The 18220-nt window shown below is 35.0% G+C and overlaps 2 protein-coding genes across 2 annotated transcripts; both read right to left on the bottom strand.

Moving 5' to 3' along the window:
* Positions 1 to 6211: 6211 nt before the first annotated feature.
* On the bottom strand, positions 6212 to 8067 carry LOC9300162 (cytosolic Fe-S cluster assembly factor NBP35). The gene is made up of 3 exons (XM_002864040.2): positions 7910 to 8067; positions 7715 to 7816; positions 6212 to 7328 (listed from the first exon to the last, which is right to left on the bottom strand). The coding sequence occupies exons 1-3, from the start codon at positions 7944 to 7946 to the stop codon at positions 6415 to 6417; spliced, it is 1053 nt and encodes a 350-aa protein (XP_002864086.1). The 5' UTR covers positions 7947 to 8067; the 3' UTR covers positions 6212 to 6414.
* Positions 8068 to 8604: 537 nt separating this feature from the next.
* Positions 8605 to 13731, bottom strand: LOC9300161 (fumarate hydratase 2, chloroplastic). Its single transcript, XM_002864039.2, has 17 exons — positions 13321 to 13731; positions 13120 to 13237; positions 12883 to 13032; positions 11233 to 11343; positions 11047 to 11130; positions 10780 to 10878; positions 10633 to 10683; positions 10496 to 10545; positions 10330 to 10411; positions 10094 to 10188; positions 9944 to 10010; positions 9806 to 9856; positions 9607 to 9702; positions 9417 to 9515; positions 9286 to 9315; positions 9111 to 9176; positions 8605 to 8920 (listed from the first exon to the last, which is right to left on the bottom strand). Exons 1-17 carry the CDS (start codon positions 13482 to 13484, stop codon positions 8834 to 8836), a joined length of 1500 nt encoding a protein of 499 aa, XP_002864085.1. The 5' UTR covers positions 13485 to 13731; the 3' UTR covers positions 8605 to 8833.
* Positions 13732 to 18220: the final 4489 nt, after the last annotated feature.

Here is an 18220-nt window from a genome sequence, read left to right as displayed (position 1 = left end):
CGATGCCATTTTTGCTTCTATAAATGATTTCGTAGCAAAATATCGAGCTTTGTAGACCTGACCAAGTAACGAAGTCGGAGAATCCAGCAACCTCCACGCCTGCTTGGCTAGCAATGCTTGGTTAAAACGACCAATGTCTCGGAAACCCAAACCGCCTTGTTTTTTCGATTTGCATATCTTTTCCCATGAGACCCAATGCATTTTATTTTTCTCCTCACAAGCATTCCACCAGAAGTTAGTCATTGCACTGGTGATTTGTTTGCATTGGTGCTTGGTTAATCGAAAACATGACATCGCATACACCGGTAGAGCCATAGCAACAGATTTGAGTAAAACCTCTTTACCACCAAGAGACAATGTTTTTTCGTACCATCCGCTTAGCCTGGACTTTAGACGATCGGTAATGAAATGTAATAGATCCCTCTTTGAACCACTGAAACACTCTGGAAGCCCCAAATACTTGCCTCCGCCACCTTCTTGTTCTATTCCAGTATATAGACCAATGAGTCGCTTCATATATGGATCCATCTTTTTGCCAAATGTAATCGCTGACTTCTGAAAATTGATTTCCTGCCTTGATGCTTGCCCGTATAGCTTGAGACAGCTTAAGAATTCTGAGCATTCCTTAAAAGTAGCACGACAAAGAAATAAACTATCATCGGCAAAAAGAAGGTGTTGCACTGATGGACAACTAGGAGAAAGACGCAATCATGTTAGTCTCCCTTCAGATTCAGCCTTGTTCATTACATGTACTAGGGCTTCAGCGCAAAGGATGAATAGAAAGGGAGATAGTGGATCTCCTTGACGAATCCCTCTCTCTGGTTTAATGAAACCGTACGACGATCCATTCATAAGCACGGAGAAAGATACAGAGCGAATACAACACATTATCCACTGTACCCATTTCATATCAAACCCCAACCGGATTAACAATTCCTCCAAAAAATTCCACTCGACTCTGTCATAGGCCTTCGACATATCCGTTTTAATGGCAATAAACTCCTCATCACAGCCGGGATTCGTTCGTAGTGCATGTACCATTTCATGTGCGAGAAGTATATTATCGGATATGAGCCTTCCTGCAACAAAAGCACCTTGTGTATCGGACACTATCAACGGCAGAAACTGTTTTAACCTGTTGCATAGTATCTTGGATACGATCTTGTATAAAATCGAACAAAGACTTATAGGCCTCAAATCTTTCATACTTGATATCTTGTGTTTTTGCTCCTTTTTAAGCTTTGTTTCTCTTAGTTTTTCATCATTTTGCATTCATGTTTAGGTCCTTAGGTGCATATTTCCATTGCATTTCTTATTTTTAGGTTCTTGGAGTGAAGTATGGAGTTTTGGAGGCAAATGGAGTTCAAAGAAGTGAAGAATCAAGGAATCAAGAGGAGGATGAAAGCAATTGACCAGTAGGTCGATTGACTGGTCGATTGGGACCAAACCAGACACGCGGACGAGAAGGAGTCGAGGAAGCAGTCGACCAGTTGGTCGATTGCTTGGTCGATTGACTGGTCGATTGCCCGGTCGATTGATATGGATCAGAGCTACGGACGAGATTCGAATCGACCAAGTGGTCGATTGCCTAGTCGATTGCTTTTCTAAACCAGGTCAAAACCCGGTTTGTTCCGGGTTGACCCGGTTCGTTTTCCCTTTTTATATAAATACTCAAAACCTAGTTTTAGAGAAGGTGAGGCTTGTTTTGAATTTCTCTTTTCTCCTTTGAGATTTTGTATGAATTTTAAGTATTTTTATGCAATCTAGTCTTGTTTATTTTGAGATTTCTTCTTAATTTACTTTTGTCATTAAGATCATACAAAGAAACAACATGGATCTTTGTGTTTTCACTATGATTAGTGAGTAGTCTCTTTTGAGCCTTTGGGTTTAGTAGATTAGGGGGGTTGTTGATTGATTCAAGATGTTTAGGACTTAATCTTTATTGATCCTTACTCTCTAGGTGTTCTTAGTGCTAGATTAGTTTTGATTAAGCTAGTCTAGATCATAGGAAGTTTCATGCCCGGAAGGTGTTCGATGAAATTCCCGAAAGAACTTATTGAGTGCTTAGCATTCCTAGCCAATGGAAATTGATGATTAGGGTGCTAGGTGGTTAGTTAGGCTTGAAATTAATGCATATTAGTCTTGTGATTGCCAATGGAAATTGATGTTAATTGCTTGATTAGTGTAGAATTAATACCATGGAAGTGGACTAGTTTACATTAGTGTTCTAAGACTAAAGGATTAGCATTGTTAGATTGATAGAGCATCTTGAATTGATTATTAATCACTCGACTCAATAATCTAAACCCGAAGACTCGCTTTCTATTTATAGACTTGAACCGCTTTGCTTATTTCTCTCTTGTTTGATTTTGAATCTTGTTAGTCTTTTGCATATTGATTTCTTTTGTCTTGTTTTGCATTGTTTAGTTTAAATTGCATTGTTAGGTCAAATTTAGAAAACCAAAATCATCTATTTTGCTTAGATTAAGTAAATGTGTGCATTCCTAGTGTGTTGGTTTATTGGTCCTTGAGGTTTGATATTTAATTGGGTAAAAACACTACATCAATACTCGTCGGATTTGGAATTTTTGGAAGCAAAAAAAGCTGAGTAAAGTTCTATTCCGCAGGGAAGGTTCCAGAGTGAAAGAACTGTTTGACCTCATCAATCACTTGCGGACCTACAATGTCCCAATAGGTTTGATAGAAGTGCCCTGACATTCCATCTGCACCCGGCGTGCTATCACCTTTTATACTAAAGACAGCTGCTCTAATCTCCTCATTTGTCACTGCTCATGTGAGAACAGAGTTCATGTGGCTCGTTACTCTAGGCATCATACCTTCTAAAGATTCGGAAATAGCAGAAGGATTTGAACTGGTAAACATGCTGCGAAAATACTCGACCGCAATCTCACCTTTTGAAGCTTCAGCAAACTGTTCTACACCATTAGAATCAAAGAGAGAGATAATTCTGTTTTGGACTCGTCGCCGTTGAACACTTCCATGAAAGAATCTTGTATTCCGATCTCCTTCTTTTAGCCATTGCTCATGACTTTTTTGCTTCCAGAACAATTCTTCCTCTTGGTATGCCTCCGCTAAATCCCATCTGAGCACTCTCATAAACTCAAAATCCGGGTGCAACTTCATGCCTTCCTTCTCAAGTTTATCACGGATCATGTAAATTCTTTCTTTAGAATTCTGATTTGTCTCCTTCTTCCAAACTGATATCGCCCTTCTACACTCCGATATCCTATTAAGTATCGAACCATATCCTGTGTGATCACCTCTAGACCAACCCGCCTTAATGATCTCCACAAAATCCGGTTTCGAAGTCCACCTTTTATTGAACATGAAACGACCAAACCGAGACATGTTCTCATTGGTGAATCTAGTTAATATTGGTCGATGATCTGAGCCAATGCGTTCAAGATATTCGACTTGTACCCGTGGGAAAAGCTGAATCCACTCTACATTCCCTAATGCCCTGTCCAAACGGCACTGTATCCACATCTTATTCCTTTCTCCTGCCCATGAGAAAGTATTACCAATGCTTGGGACCTCCCGTAGACGACAATCATTAATCATGTTCCGGAATGGAAAGAAAGATGATTCTGCCCGTGCTGGTCCACCAAGTTTTTCTGAATTGTTAATGATCTCATTTAGATCACCTATGACAAGCCATGGATCATCTCTGCCCACTCCAATGTCCACTAGCTTATCCCATACACCTTGTCTTAATTGGCTCACCGGATCTCCATAGACACAAGACACAAAAAATGTCAAGGATCCAAGTTTAACTTTGATATCAATGATCATGTGATCTGCATTTATTACTTCTACTTCATATGATGCCTTCCAACATAATGCTAATCCTCCGCTGAGACCCACCAGATCAACAATATAAGAATGATCATATCCCATCCACCGCTTCACTTTCAATACGTGATTACTGGAGTTTTTAGTCTCCATGAGGAACAGAAAATCCGGAAAATGTTCACGACGCATTCCCTTCAAAGTAGGAATTGTCAAAGTGCCCCCCAACCCTTGACAATTCCAGCTCATAAAGCTCATATTTGTTTCGGCGGTTCCTCATACGGAACCACCTTCTCTTCAGTTCGCTTAGCGAGTTTCGATGATACTTCAGCTTCATCATTAGCCTTCCTCTTTGTTGACACTACTTCCTCCCCGGTCTGCACTTGTTGTTGTTGATTTGTGCCGATACCTTCTGTCATGGCCTGAGCCTTCCTACGCCACTGATTAGGCCGTCTTCTCTTCTTACCATCTTGTTTTTGGTTCCGGTAAAACCCGCTGAAAAGCTAGGTTGAAAATCCGTAGAACCAGGGTAATGTTGAGCCGTAGAAACAAAGGCCCCGGAATGAGATGGAACAGGTGATGATAACCTACTCCTTGTGTTAACCTCGAGGCCACCCACCACTGGATTCTGTTCAGCAGCTCCTGATATTAATCCAGTTTTCTCAAAGTCAAAAACCAACCCCTTGCCTTTATCCACATCTGTTGTGAATTCTGTTGGAGCTTCAAGACGTAACAGAGTCTTTTGGCCTTGTGAATCCCCATCCAACTCCCAGACAGATCGACGAACCCTCTCTACCCGTACCTTCCTTTCTTGCGGATCCACCACTGAGAGATATTGCCTCATCTCATCCAACACTGCTTTTGCAATCTTGGGTTTCCCAGAAGTAGGGTCTATTCCAACATCATCATCAGTCAAAACACCAAACAGAGGGTCATCTTTACTAATCTTTGGGATAAGACGACTTGGAATGCCTGCCATCTTAACTCCTCCCATAGCAATCACTTGCCGGTTTGAGTTGTTAAGAGGACAGTGATCCTTGTCATGTGTGAGTCGTTGACACTTATAACAACGTTTTCGTATCCTTTCATACTCAATACCGATATCCACCAACTCTCCATTAGGGGTTTGAAGTACCCGAGAGTTCTTCAATGGTCTGTTGATGTCAAAAAGAACTCGGACCCTCACAAAACCTCTACTTTGTGGCTTCAATGGATCAAAAGCCACATGTGTAACTTGTCCAAAGTGCTCAGCTATCTCTCTGATAGTGTCTGCAGTCATGTTGTTCACCGGGATGTTACGTAAGCGAATCCAAATCGGAAGAACTTTCAAGTAGTCCGCCGGTGGATTCTCCACCCATCTCTCTAGAGTTATACTCCAATCGTTGAAAGTCCAAGCACCAGTTTCCAAAACCATCGATAGATCTGCTTCCGAATCAAACAAGAACTGAAACTTGTCATTAGGTAGCGCAATCCCCCTTGCTCTGTTGTTTACACGCCAAATCCGGGGCATCTCATGAATCATACTCGCCATCTTCTGGTTCTCCGGGCACAACAGTCGTCCGATGATACTACAACCATTACGAATCACAGAGCTGTACTTTGGGTGGTTCTGCAACACAATCGGTTTATCCTCTTCCAAAGTCATCTCTTGTAGAGCTTTATCAAGCGCATACTCCATCTCTCACAGATCAAAAACGAAACACTCTTCACGCAAAGCAAAACGATGCTCAAAGCTATGAACTTTCAAGCGGCGGCGTTTTGCGAGAATAAGAATTAGGTTAAAATCACCACAAAACTTCCCCTACTCCGCACAATTACGGCAGAAAACAGAAAGAAAATTTCACAAATCCGGCGAAAAAAGGAAACTTTCCCGGGAAACCAAGCTTTTTCAATCGAGGTGAAACCCTCTAAAAGAAAAAGAAGTACCTAAGCCCCAAACACGGGTCTCCCGTCCATCGATTAGCTTTCCTTGTCGTTTTTCTGTGTTTTTTGTTTCCTCTGCAATCGCTGTTGCACTTCTAAAAATGATATAAGTATTTAACATTAATTGATACCAAAAAAAAAAAAATTCCCTCGTGATATTTTCGCCCAGAGTTTTATAACTTCTGCACTTTTGTACACATCATTTAATGTCCCTTTTGCATTCTCACAGTAATCAAATACAGTTGAAACGAAATTTAGACGAACGTAATGTCAAATTTTTCTAAGGTTAATCCTAAACCAGTAAGACTACATTAGTTGAATTCAGTCAGGTTTACTAATTCAGTCTGTACTAAAATTAGCTGAATTCAGTTAAATATATCAACTTTCTAAACACCAATTAATACATATTTATGTTCTCGGATATGAGCCCGGTTTATATTGGATCAGTTATTTCGGTTTTGGATCGGTTTGATTCATCTAAATTGAAAAGACTTTATGGTTCAATCTCATTATAAAAATCTTATTCGACATGTGAAACATTGCCTATAACTTACACAAACAGCCTATAACTTAACCACAAACCCGAGAAACGAAAGATAAAGCTCTCCTTTATGTGAAAATTCATCGTCTGTTCACATATCTGACCAAAGTGTTACATAAATTTCTTCTTCTTCTTCTTCTTCACTCGGTCATCACTGTTGCAGGAACGACTTTCTGTATGATGCTTTTAAGCGCAGGTGCGCTGATTAAACACTCGGTATCCTCAAAGCATGACTTACCTTGTTCAGCTGCTTTGCAAAGCTGCGGATCCAAAGGAACTTTCCCAAGAAACGGTACTCCCATTTCCCGACACATTCTTTCTGCACCGCCTCCGCTGCTGTCAAACACTTCGCTGCAAGCCACGATGTCAAGAAGCTCTGGTGCGTTTTCTCTTAAGCAAGCGATTACGTCTTCGGTCACGTTAATGGAGGAGCCGGTCTCTGTCGCCAGCTTCATGAACTTGACATCCTTCAACGGTTGAGACAAACCACTCATGTTCTCTACTACTCCTAGCACGGGGACTCCAACTTTCTTGCAAAAGCTCACTTCTTTTCTGACATCAATCAAGGAGACTTCCTGTGGTGTCGTGACAATGATGGCACCGTCGATCCCTGTGGGTAGAAGGTACTGGACGATTGAGATGTGTTCATCTGAGGTTCCTGGTGGAGCATCAACCACAAGGTAATCAATCTCTCCCCAGTAGACGTCTTTCAAGAACTGTTTGATGAGACCATTCTTGCGTGGACCTCTCCAGATCACAGCGTCATCAGAGTTAGGGAGCATGAAACCTATGGACATGACACCAAGGTTATCTTCCACATAAACCGGAGACCATCCAAGGTTACTCTGGTGAATCTCTTGCCCTTCAAGACCTAACATTTTTGGGATGCTTGGACCGCATATATCAATGTCCATCAGACCTACTTGATGGTCCATGCCCGCCAGAGCAAACGAGAGCTGAGCTGAGAAAGTACTCTTACCAACTCCACCTTTGCCAGACAAAACCAGAATCTTGTGCTTAACAGTGCTCATTCTCTCCGCAATGGCAACCAAATCTACAGAAAACAGAAAACGTCAGCTCAAATATCCATCCCCGCATAACTTCAACTAATAACCAGGTCAGTCTGCGATTCAAACACATATGGAGCTTAAATCAGACATTAGCATCAATAATATTGAATCCTTTAAACATCACATGGTGTTACTCTCAACAGAACAATATGGAGCCAGTAAAAGGAAGCCACTCCAGATAGAGAAGCAATCGAACATGTAAGATGTAAATAAGAGATACAAGCTCATATAAACACATAGATACAAAACCCATCTTCAAAACTAGAAATTGCAACAACAACAAACAACAAAACCAACTTGTGAAATGTAATCCTAAGTGCGACTCGCAAGCAGAGACATTCAGCCAAAAGTAATTCAAGAGAAATCGAACCTGGGTCAGGTCCTTTAGGAGCAGTGGCACAAGCTTCCTGATTAGGGCAACCAGCACAAGAATCTGACTTTCCAGCAGTTTCTGATTGAGGACCTGGGCAATCTATTCACAAGCAACCAACAAACAAAACCCAATTAGGTTAAACCCAGCGATTGAAGCTACAAGAAAAGTGAAAAAAGGATTGATTTTGCTTACGCTCGTTGGCGTTCTCTGGAATATCTCCGTTCTCCATATCGTCGACTTGTGATTTCTGATTAGTTCCTCGAAGGGGTTTTTTCGTTTATATGTGAAACTCTTCTCTGCTTATGGCGGCGATGGTGGAGAAGTTGAAGACGGACGACGACGACGACGCGTAGATAATCGATTCAAAGTCGGTAAAATTTATCTATACAAAGCCCATTAACTATGTTGGACCTTCATGGGCCTTATCGACCAATTCATATTTTGATGATATTGTTTTTTTTTCTCATATTTTGATAAAATGTTGCAAAACTCTCATATAAATCAGTCTGTCATTTAATCCATGTTGTTGTTATAAATAAGTGTTTTGTTTAATGGTAGATAGAATATAAATAATAGAGAAAATTTTATATTTGTAGAAAGATCGGGCTACTAAAGAGTAATAAAAAGAGACGAAAGAGAGATTTTGTTATTATTGAAGTTGCGAAGTTTTGTGTTTATAATGAACACATCATCGTTCTATTTATAGAGGTAAAAAATAAGTTATTGTATGCTCGCATTGTTCTATTTATAGAGATAAAAAGATAAGTTATTGTGTTTGTATAGTAACGGTAGGCTCCACATAAATTATGTAACATTTATCACATGTATGCATCTTTTTGCGACTTTGTGATCTCCTCCCTTTTATGACTTTTGTAACACAACAACAATATTAAACATTTTCACATACAAATTTATTTCATTGAACTTAAGTATATATTACAAACTTTTTGATAAATTACTTAGAATACTATAACCACATGACTCTAAAACATATCCAAAAATTTGAACACAAGCATACATATGCAGCATTTTATTACAAAAGAGTAAACACAACTTGATCCAAAAAAAAAAACCACACATCCACTTTGTATTTGAAGCTTTTGGCTCCATTATAATTTAATCAGAGGGACCAATCATCTTCTCAGGAACAACAAGAGTATCAAACTCTTCCGAAGTAAGAACACCTAACTTCATAGCTGCGTGCTATAGAATAAATTAAAGCAAAGATTTAGGGATCTTAAAGATATTGTATTATATATTTATGATCTCCACTGAAGAAGGTTTAAATCCAAAATAGACCAACAAATTTATACAAACAAGAACATGTTTTCTCTTGTTGCAAATCAATTTCAACTGTGTTTCAATTCCGATTTATTTTATGAGAAGTGTTTACCTTTAATGTGCATCCTTCTTTGTGAGCTTTCTTGGCAACTGCTGCAGCATTGTCATAGCCGATTTTCTGGTAAAGGAAACAAGGTTTCGAAAAATTAGCATTGAGGCATATTCATTTGTAATCATAAGGAGAAAATGGATGACTTGACAAAGAAGTTAAATATTTGGAGACTTACAGGATTCAATGATGTCACAAGCATAAGAGACTATAGAGAGAAGATATACATAAAACAAAGAATTAGTTCCTATAGATAAATCATTTCCACACATGAATAATTTTAAGGCCAATCAACGAGAAGAAGCCTACCTCATGCAATAGCTTTGAGATCCTCTCTCTGTTAGCCTCACTGCCTCTCACACAGTTTTTGTCAAATGAAGCTGAAGCATCTGCTATTAATCTAATGGACTGATAAAGACATAAGAATCATATGGTTAAGATTGAGATTTTTTTAATAGAATAAAAGAAAAAGATGCACAATGAAAGAAGATTAATGTACATGTAACAGAGCGCTTGCGATAACCGGTTTGAATACATTCAATTCAAAATGACCATTTGACCCACCAATTGTCACAGCTACATGGTTTCCCATAGCCTACAATTTTGTTGAATGCAACCAAAAGAGTCATGAACAAGACAACCTTAGCAATTTAAATTCATATGTTAGTAAGAATGTATTGATGAATAAAAAAACTTACTTGAGCACAAACCATAGTCAATGCCTCACACTGTGTAGGATTTACCTTTCCCTGAGAGAGAGAGATTATAATTCTTGAGAATCAAAATCAATGGGCAGAGGAAAAAGACAGAATAACAAAGGAAAGTTGCATTCATACAGGCATGATACTGCTTCCTGGTTCATTTTCAGGCAGAGAAAGTTCACCAAGACCGCATCTTGGACCACTATATAAAGACATGTTAAAACATCATAAGAACATAGTACATCTTGAAGGAAGAAAAAAAAAAAAAAAAGATTAGATACGTACCTTCCAAGAAAACGTATATCATTAGCGATTTTCATCAACGATGTGGCGATTGTATTAAGAGATCCACTTGTTTCAACACAAGCATCGTGTGCAGCCTGTAAAAAGACAGAATAACTCAACAGCTAATTTCATATATATCAACCATTCAGAAGTATCTTGTATAATTTAGCACCCAGAGCAAGATGCTAGGAATGAATTGGGACATTGATGATGATGGAAGTGGTTTAGAGGCTAACCAAAGCTTCAAACTTGTTTTCTGCAGTGACGAATGGCAAGTTTGTTTCTTCGGCTACTGCAGCAGCTATCTTTACATCAAACCTGTAAATAAAGTTATAGTGTTACTAACAGTGAACTATAATGATATGAACTTGTAATGGAAATTAAATTAGAAATGAGATATACCCTTTCTTAGTGTTTAATCCGGTCCCAACAGCGGTTCCACCTTGTGCAAGCTGGACATACATTTTTAACAAGTTAGAGCTCAATGAAACTTGGAGAAGTATATGAAATCAGATCCTCTAAAGATATCATTTTCAAACCTGATAGATGCGAGGTAGAGTACATGCGACTCTACTAAGTCCATACTTAACCTAAATCATGAGTTCAAAAAAGTAAAAATTATTTATACATGGCATGTGATTTACATTTTTGTTGGAAAAGCAGAGAAAACTGAAGAAATAATTTACTTGAGTAGCATAGCCGCCAAATTCTTGTCCTAGCGTCAAAGGTGTAGCATCTTGAGTGTGAGTTCTTCCAATTTTCACAATGTCTTTGAACTCGAAGGACTGCCGAAAACAGAATAAGATGAGATAATTCTTAAAATGTTAGAACGCAGAGCAAATAGACTATGAATTTTGAGGTCACAAGTGTTCCCTGTCACCATTTAGGTCAGAGCAAGTTTCATGTTGGAATAGTAGTGTGTTGCAATTTAGCGACTAGATCAAATGAGTCACCTTAGACTCCAAAGAGCTATGCAAATTTTTCAAACTAGGGATCAGCCTTGAAGTAATCTCGGTTGCAACTGCAATGTGCATGACCTAGACAAAACCAAAATAATGGGACCATCAATTAGTACTAAGCAATTAAATGAACGTAAGCATGCAAAATTATTGGTAATGAGAATGCAAACTAAAGCTTACAGTCGGAAAAGTGTCATTAGAAGATTGTGATCTATTCACATGGTCATTTGGGTGCACAATTTTTTCCCCACGTTTGTGACCAAGAATCTCAGCTGCTCTATTAGCAATAACCTGAAAAAAAGTCAATAGTATTTCTCTAATTTTCATATTAATTATAAATTTATGGCAATAAAAGAGAAATTTGATGAGGAGACACTCTAGTTGGTGAGTAGTACTTATTTTGATATTATACATATACTAGATAAGGCCCGTCTTAGGCGGGTGAAAGAAATTAATAAATATAATTTTTTATAATAATTTTAAATAGTAATATACATCATATAATTTAAATAATTATTTCATGATGATAAACTGTTTAATTTTACACGCTCCATCTTAATAGATTAGAGCTAAACATTTTTAATTCTACATACTCCATCTTATTGTTTTAGTTTTTTTCTGCTATTTCAATTTTAAATAGAAATCCACACATTTTTCTATATTAATGTTCTAACTCTCATCTCAATTTATCTACTCTATCTAAATATCCTTAAATCATGTAAGTTATTTTTTTTAAACTACTATAATGTGAGTTAAACTTTATATATTAGTAACTTGTCATAAACGTATTACTCGAAAATGACTATACTTAAATCTTATTCATCTTTGATACTATTGAGTTCTTTTATCACAATCTTTATCTATGCATCTCAATATTTTATGTATTTTGTTGACATCTATATTTTACAGTTAGCTTAACAAAAAAAAACAATTCGACAAAAGATACGAAAACATATTTGAACGGGTCCCTATTTTAAAATAACTCGTTACATTATGAATTATATGTAACTATAGTTATCTTTATTCTAAACTAATAATGTATCTTTTTATATTTATTTTTTTCGCTAGGTGTAAGAAATTTTCTATATTTTTTTAAAATATATTAACGAATTTAGATTTGACATGTGTTGATATCTCATTAAAAAACTTGAGACGTGGCATATCCTATGAATTACTAACTTTGAAAACCATACTTTATATAATAAGATATGATTAATTTTTTTCTCTTTTTATTTAATTATTTATCATCTCTGCTATTATTTTATTAACTTCATTTGGATAAAATAAATAAATAAAAAATTTATAACATTTTGTTTACGTTTTATAATTAGGACTTATAAGATCTTTATAAAATGTTATATTTTTGAGAAACCATTTTTACTAGTATTTTTGAAAAAAGAGGTCAATATTTCTTAATCCCTTAAAATTTCTCATAAAACTAGTCAATCTCTTTTGTGTATATTCGATCATTCTTTGAAAATAATTGGAATTATTTTTCACAAAAGGGTAAATCTACTGCGGTAAAGAACCGAAGCCGTCAATATTATTGTTAAAAAACTGAAGCCGTGAAATATGCATCGGTTTTTTTAGATAAAAGTATATATTAGGAATTTACGAAGATACAAACATTTTGTCTTTGTTAGTTTCTTTTTTTTTCTTTTTCTTGGATCCGCTAATGGTAGCACTTGTATGAGATCCTACAAAACATATCTTCAACACTGACAGAATTGTGTTCAAAAAAAAAAAACACTGACAGAAATTATTTAACAAAAAAAAAAAAAAACTGACAGAAATTATTTAACAAAAAAAAAAAACACTGCCAGAAATTACCTCATTAGCATTCATATTACTCTGAGTGCCACTACCAGTTTGCCATACAACAAGAGGAAAATGATCATTGAGCTTTCCTTCTGCTACTTCTTGTGCAGCTTCCATTATAGCTTCCCCAATCATTGGATCAAGACCATACTCCATGTTAACCTAAAACATCATCGTGAACTTACGAACCAAAAAAAAGAAAAAAAAAAAAAAAAAGATAAATTTACATAGACACTTTGGTGCAAAAACCTTGGCAGCACATTTCTTCAAGACACCAAAAGCTCGGACGATTGGTTCGGGCATTCGCTCGCGGTCACCACCAATCTTGAAGTTCTGAAGCGATCTCTGCGTCTGTGCTCCCCATAATCTGACACAGAACAACAATAAGAATGTGAAAACGTTTTCCCTCGAGATCAGAACGATATATATCGTAAAGATCAGATCCCGAACTTATCGGAAGGAACTTGAATCGGCCCGAAAGTGTCCCTCTCTTCCCTAAACGACGTCGAATAAGATCGACGTTGTTGTTCATCTTGATCTTGCTTGAGGGTTACGTCTGCAACTTCGGATAAGTTTTTCTTCTCTCCTTCAAACTGCATTATCAAAGCGGCCATGGCTACAACTGTTAGATAGCAACTTCGGGCCTCTTAAACGTGTAAGTTTTTCTCATAATCATCATCCATTATATTGACATTTTCTTAGATCTATAATGTCTTTGTCTAATGGTGGAGCACTAGGCTAGTGATAAAACTGAAGAGACAAATTTTATTTGGTTTTTTTTAGGTAAATTATTCTTCTAGATTTAAATATCAACCAATCAGAATAAGCCACATCAACTTATTATTCACACTCTTATCTACACGTATGAATTTGTAGAGCCACCTGAGAAGAAGTGTGGGTCTATTAAATCTATAAAAGCTTGTTTCCATGTGATTTATTGTTGTGGAACTGATTGTAATCTCTTAATTTTGTGCCCCCAATGTCTTGCAATCACAATCATATTGGCTGTATATAATATTATAATTATTTTTTCATTCAATCATTTTGTGTGAACTGATTGAAAATGTCTTACTACTTGTTCTAAAAAAATTTATATAATATTTACGTATTGCAACTTGGAACACGAAAGAAAATATCGACCTAGCTAATGTAAATACAACAAAAACAATCATGGCAATTTTATAAATGTAAAAACCATGCAGAGATACTTCGAGCTACAACAGAACTTGAATAAATTACAATCATGGCAATTCCCCTTATCATAATTATTAGTGCACTCCAAATTCCAAAGTTTACTAGAATTTTTTAAGCAAACATTACAACGTTAAACTTATCAAAAAAAAGAAAAAACCTAACACAAGTCTTTTATCAAAAAGAAAAAGAAACTTTATCACACGTCTACACAAACCCAAAAAGACCTTTGTTTGTTGGAAACAACTTGTAACAACTACAGTTCTAAAGTCTACTCAGTCTCACAAGTAATTTCCACTTATGATGTTTCCTTAATTTTCTTATGATGTTTCTTTAATTTTTTTTTTTTTAAATGTGTCTTTAATTTTCTTATAAAACATATATGCCCTCAATATCCTAATACTCGGTGTAAGTTTTTATTATTTTTATTTTTATATAAACGTGATTTCAACACCTTAACTAATGTATAAATATTGCCACCAAGTAAATCTATATTATTAATCTTCTTACACTAATCTCTTTCCCTAAGGTGAATTATATTGTTACAGTTGATATATATACTCATCAGTTTCTTTGAAATCTAGCTAGAAAATTTTCCTTGTCTAGCTGATCAACTTTGGTAATCCAAGCTCAATGTCTCTGTCATGCTATTGCAACTGCTCCAAAGATTCGTAGACTTTAAGTCATTATTTCGAAATTCATATTGACAAGAATCGTTCTAAGGCGGAAGATTCACTACCTGGAGTCTGGAGATCATCATTAAACACATTCGACAGTTGTTTCCTATCATTTAAACCTCTGCAATAACTAGGACAAGTTTCATTTTTTGAGTAAATTCTTCTTCCACATAACATTAGATATCAACCAACCATAATAGGCCACGCACGTCAATTTTATCATTTAAACCCTTATCCACACGTGCATGAACCAAAGAGCTTGAGAACCAATGAATTTGATGCCACTTGCCACCTAAAGAAAAGGTGGTCACGTGTAATCCTTTCAAAATCTATAAAATTTTATTTACACGTGATTTATTGTTGTGAAACTGATTGAAATCTCTTATTTTGCCTTCCATGTCCTACCATCATAATCATATACAGGTGTATAAATTATATCTTCCATTCAATCCTTTTCCTTAGTTTGTTCCAATTGTCACATAAAAAAAGAATTCATACATAGCAATTTGTGAAGCCTTTGTATCGGCTTGTAATTTTCAAGTCTATTCAATCCATTTAATTTGTTTAACATTTTCAGGTGTTTTCAATCCATTTACTTTGTCTTTTCTTATCCTAAATGATCACGTAAATTTGACCCCAAAAAAAAAATTGATCACGTAACATCTGTTTTGTAAATTTATCAGATTCTACTTGATAACCTAGGAAATTTAGACCAGACTCCTAAATTGTTTTTTTTTTGTCCTTGTTAACTAGGAGGGGTTCAGGCCAAAGCCGTTATTCTCCAACTGCTCGAGACTAGCCTCTGCTCATACTTAATGATATGACGTGATGTGTGCATCCCTCTCACCAAGGTTGAGCACAACATGATAAACCACTGTTTAACCACTAGCCAAAACCATCCGGTGGTAACTTCTTCTCTCAGTTGTTTCTTTATAACAACCAATCCTAGACTGTAAACTATATTAAAGAATGAAAATATGTTGTAATTTTTTCATGATTAGTATTAAAATGATAAAATCTTTTGAATTTTTTTTGCCCAAATCAGATTGTAATTTTTTTTGAAAATCTTTTGAAAAAGGCTCTTTCTACTCACGGTATTATTACCTGTAATAGACACATGACTATCGGGACCTCAATTATTATAGCGTGAAATATAGCATGCTTGGTCGTGTCTTTTTATTTTATTTTATTTTATTTTTGAAAGCAATTCAAAAAGTCACATTATATGCTTAACAATTCAGGAACTATTGAGGCCAAAGTAATCTACACTAACTAAAAAGCCGATACAATCGCCGGAAAACAAAATCTTTCACTATTTTTTCTGAATTACTAATATATAAAGCATAAGCTTCATCGTATTAAGACATAATGTCCCACATCGGAAGTTGGAAGGGATCCTAAGTAATATATAAGGGATATGGGCCACTCCACTCATAACCAATTGGTTTTGAGTTGGAAGCCCATATTCCAATACATTGTAAGAGGCTAGGATGAAGAATACATGTAAAAGGGTAACATGTGCTTAATGAGAAACACGATAACAAAAGTGGACCACAATTAGCAAAACCATAGGTACTACACTACCACATGCGGAGTGAAAACAAAGATCCGTGATTATCGTTAAAGATTCCAAATCACAATAATTCAAATAGAGAAACATATATCCATGACATGCATATATGTTTCAACTAAAGTACGTACTATAGATTCATCAGCCATGTTATGATATATATTTTCAATCTCCTTACTCTAATTATCTATAATAGACATTTCTTTGGAATCTTTATCCTTCTATGAGATCCGACAAAATAATTCTAAAATGACAAAAATCAACCTTGAATTCTGAATTCCGGAGAAAGAAAAAAGAATTAAGATCCAAAGGAAAGCATAATCAACAGTTATCAACAAGATCCAAACCCATATCATTGAACAGATTAAAAGAAAAGAGAGACTATAGACTATAGTATAATAGCATTACCACGAGGAAGAATCATTACCACAACATGGGTTTTAGAGATGGTTGAAGAATCATTGCTCTAGAGTCTAGAGATTATTGCGGAGGGAAGTTTGCCAATTTGACAATCTCATTTTTGATATGGAACCAATTTAGACCAGAGCTTTTAAATATAGTGGTGTTGTCTAGACATGAGAAATGGGGAAAGATAGTTAGTATTTTAATATAATTCTGTGTTTTTTGTTGGGTCAAAGAGTCATTATAATGCATTTTGCATAAATTTGTTGCCACAAGAACAATTCTTAAATTACATCTGGTTGGGACCCAAAAAAAAATATTACATCTGGTCAAAACAAATCAAGCATTAATTAATATATATATATAATGGGAGAGTTTCTCTCCTCTTAGAGTGTCCACATCATCACCAAATTAATATTATGAATTCTACTAATAATTATTTCAAAATATTTAATTTCATGGTTAATTACATCTCATTATCAAAGAAGTAATCATCAATTAATACACAGTTTTAAATAAAAGTTACTTGAATAATAATAACACAAGTGTAACATATTTACATATAAAACACTTAAATTAATTTTTTGTTAATATATATCTTAAAATGAACACAATCGCTAAATATTTAATTAAGAAATAAAAAATTAAGAAATAAAAAATAATTATGAAAATATTTAATTAAGAAATAAAAATTAAGAAATAAAAAATAATTATGAAAATTTCATAGAAATACCAATGTTATTTAAGATGGACAAAAGGTTTCTTAATGACATTTATTATACAATTACAAACAAATAATAACTTATTAAAAATAAAAAACGTTTAAAAACTATCATTTTTAAGAATAATAAGGAAACCTCAAATATAATTTAGGATGAAAAAAAGAATTGAATTGAAATGGAAGGCTATAAGAGTTTTTTTTTAAATAATAAGAAGATATTCATATTTCATGGAAACATTAAATTAAAGAGATAATAATAAAGTGGAAGAAATTTATTTAAAATAATATTATTTTTAGATTAAAAAATAAATGGTTAAATGTATGATTGTAAAAGTTTTTTAAGATATAAGAAAAAATTCATATTTAAAATTGAAAAATTATATTTAAAGAGAGTAATAGTATAAATTCACATTGACGAAAAATATAAAGATTAATTGTATCTTAATATTAAATTATAGTAAAATATAACAATAAAAATAATACAGTTATCTATATTATTGTTTGCTTTCTAAATAAAAAGGTGAATATGTTTAAATATAGGTAAAAATCTAAATAAGTACTGTTGAGGAAATTTTAACAAATATATATCTTTCGTAAAATTATATTAAGTTGAAGCATGAAAACCATATAATTAATAAAAGAAAATAAACTAAAAAGATGAAATGAGGAAATAATTTTCAGTTAGAAATCAATTTAAAGTTTTATTAAAGTGAGCATATAGAAAATAAAAAAAGAGTAGATGTTGGGAAGCGAACAAATGCATCATAGAAAACGACGAAAAATATTTGA

Source organism: Arabidopsis lyrata (assembly GCF_000004255.2).
Source record: "Arabidopsis lyrata subsp. lyrata unplaced genomic scaffold ARALYscaffold_8, whole genome shotgun sequence".
NCBI lineage: Eukaryota > Viridiplantae > Streptophyta > Magnoliopsida > Brassicales > Brassicaceae > Arabidopsis > Arabidopsis lyrata.
The sequence above is the reverse complement of the archived record's forward strand: the minus strand, read 5'-3'. Positions and strand labels throughout refer to the sequence as shown.

Coding starts and splice junctions, on each gene's coding strand:
- LOC9300162 (XM_002864040.2), bottom strand. CDS start 7,946: ATGGAGAACGGAGATATTCCAGAGAACGCCAACGAGC. Junction 7,817..7,909: donor TCCAGAGAACGCCAACGAGC/GTAAGCAAAATC, acceptor GCTTGTGAATAG/ATTGCCCAGGTCCTCAATCA. Junction 7,329..7,714: donor TCCTAAAGGACCTGACCCAG/GTTCGATTTCTC, acceptor TGTTTTCTGTAG/ATTTGGTTGCCATTGCGGAG.
- LOC9300161 (XM_002864039.2), bottom strand. CDS start 13,484: ATGGCCGCTTTGATAATGCAGTTTGAAGGAGAGAAGAAAAACTTATCC. Junction 11,131..11,232: donor CTAATGACACTTTTCCGACT/GTAAGCTTTAGT, acceptor GGTTTTGTCTAG/GTCATGCACATTGCAGTTGC. Junction 10,879..11,046: donor ATAGCTCTTTGGAGTCTAAG/GTGACTCATTTG, acceptor TGTTTTCGGCAG/TCCTTCGAGTTCAAAGACAT.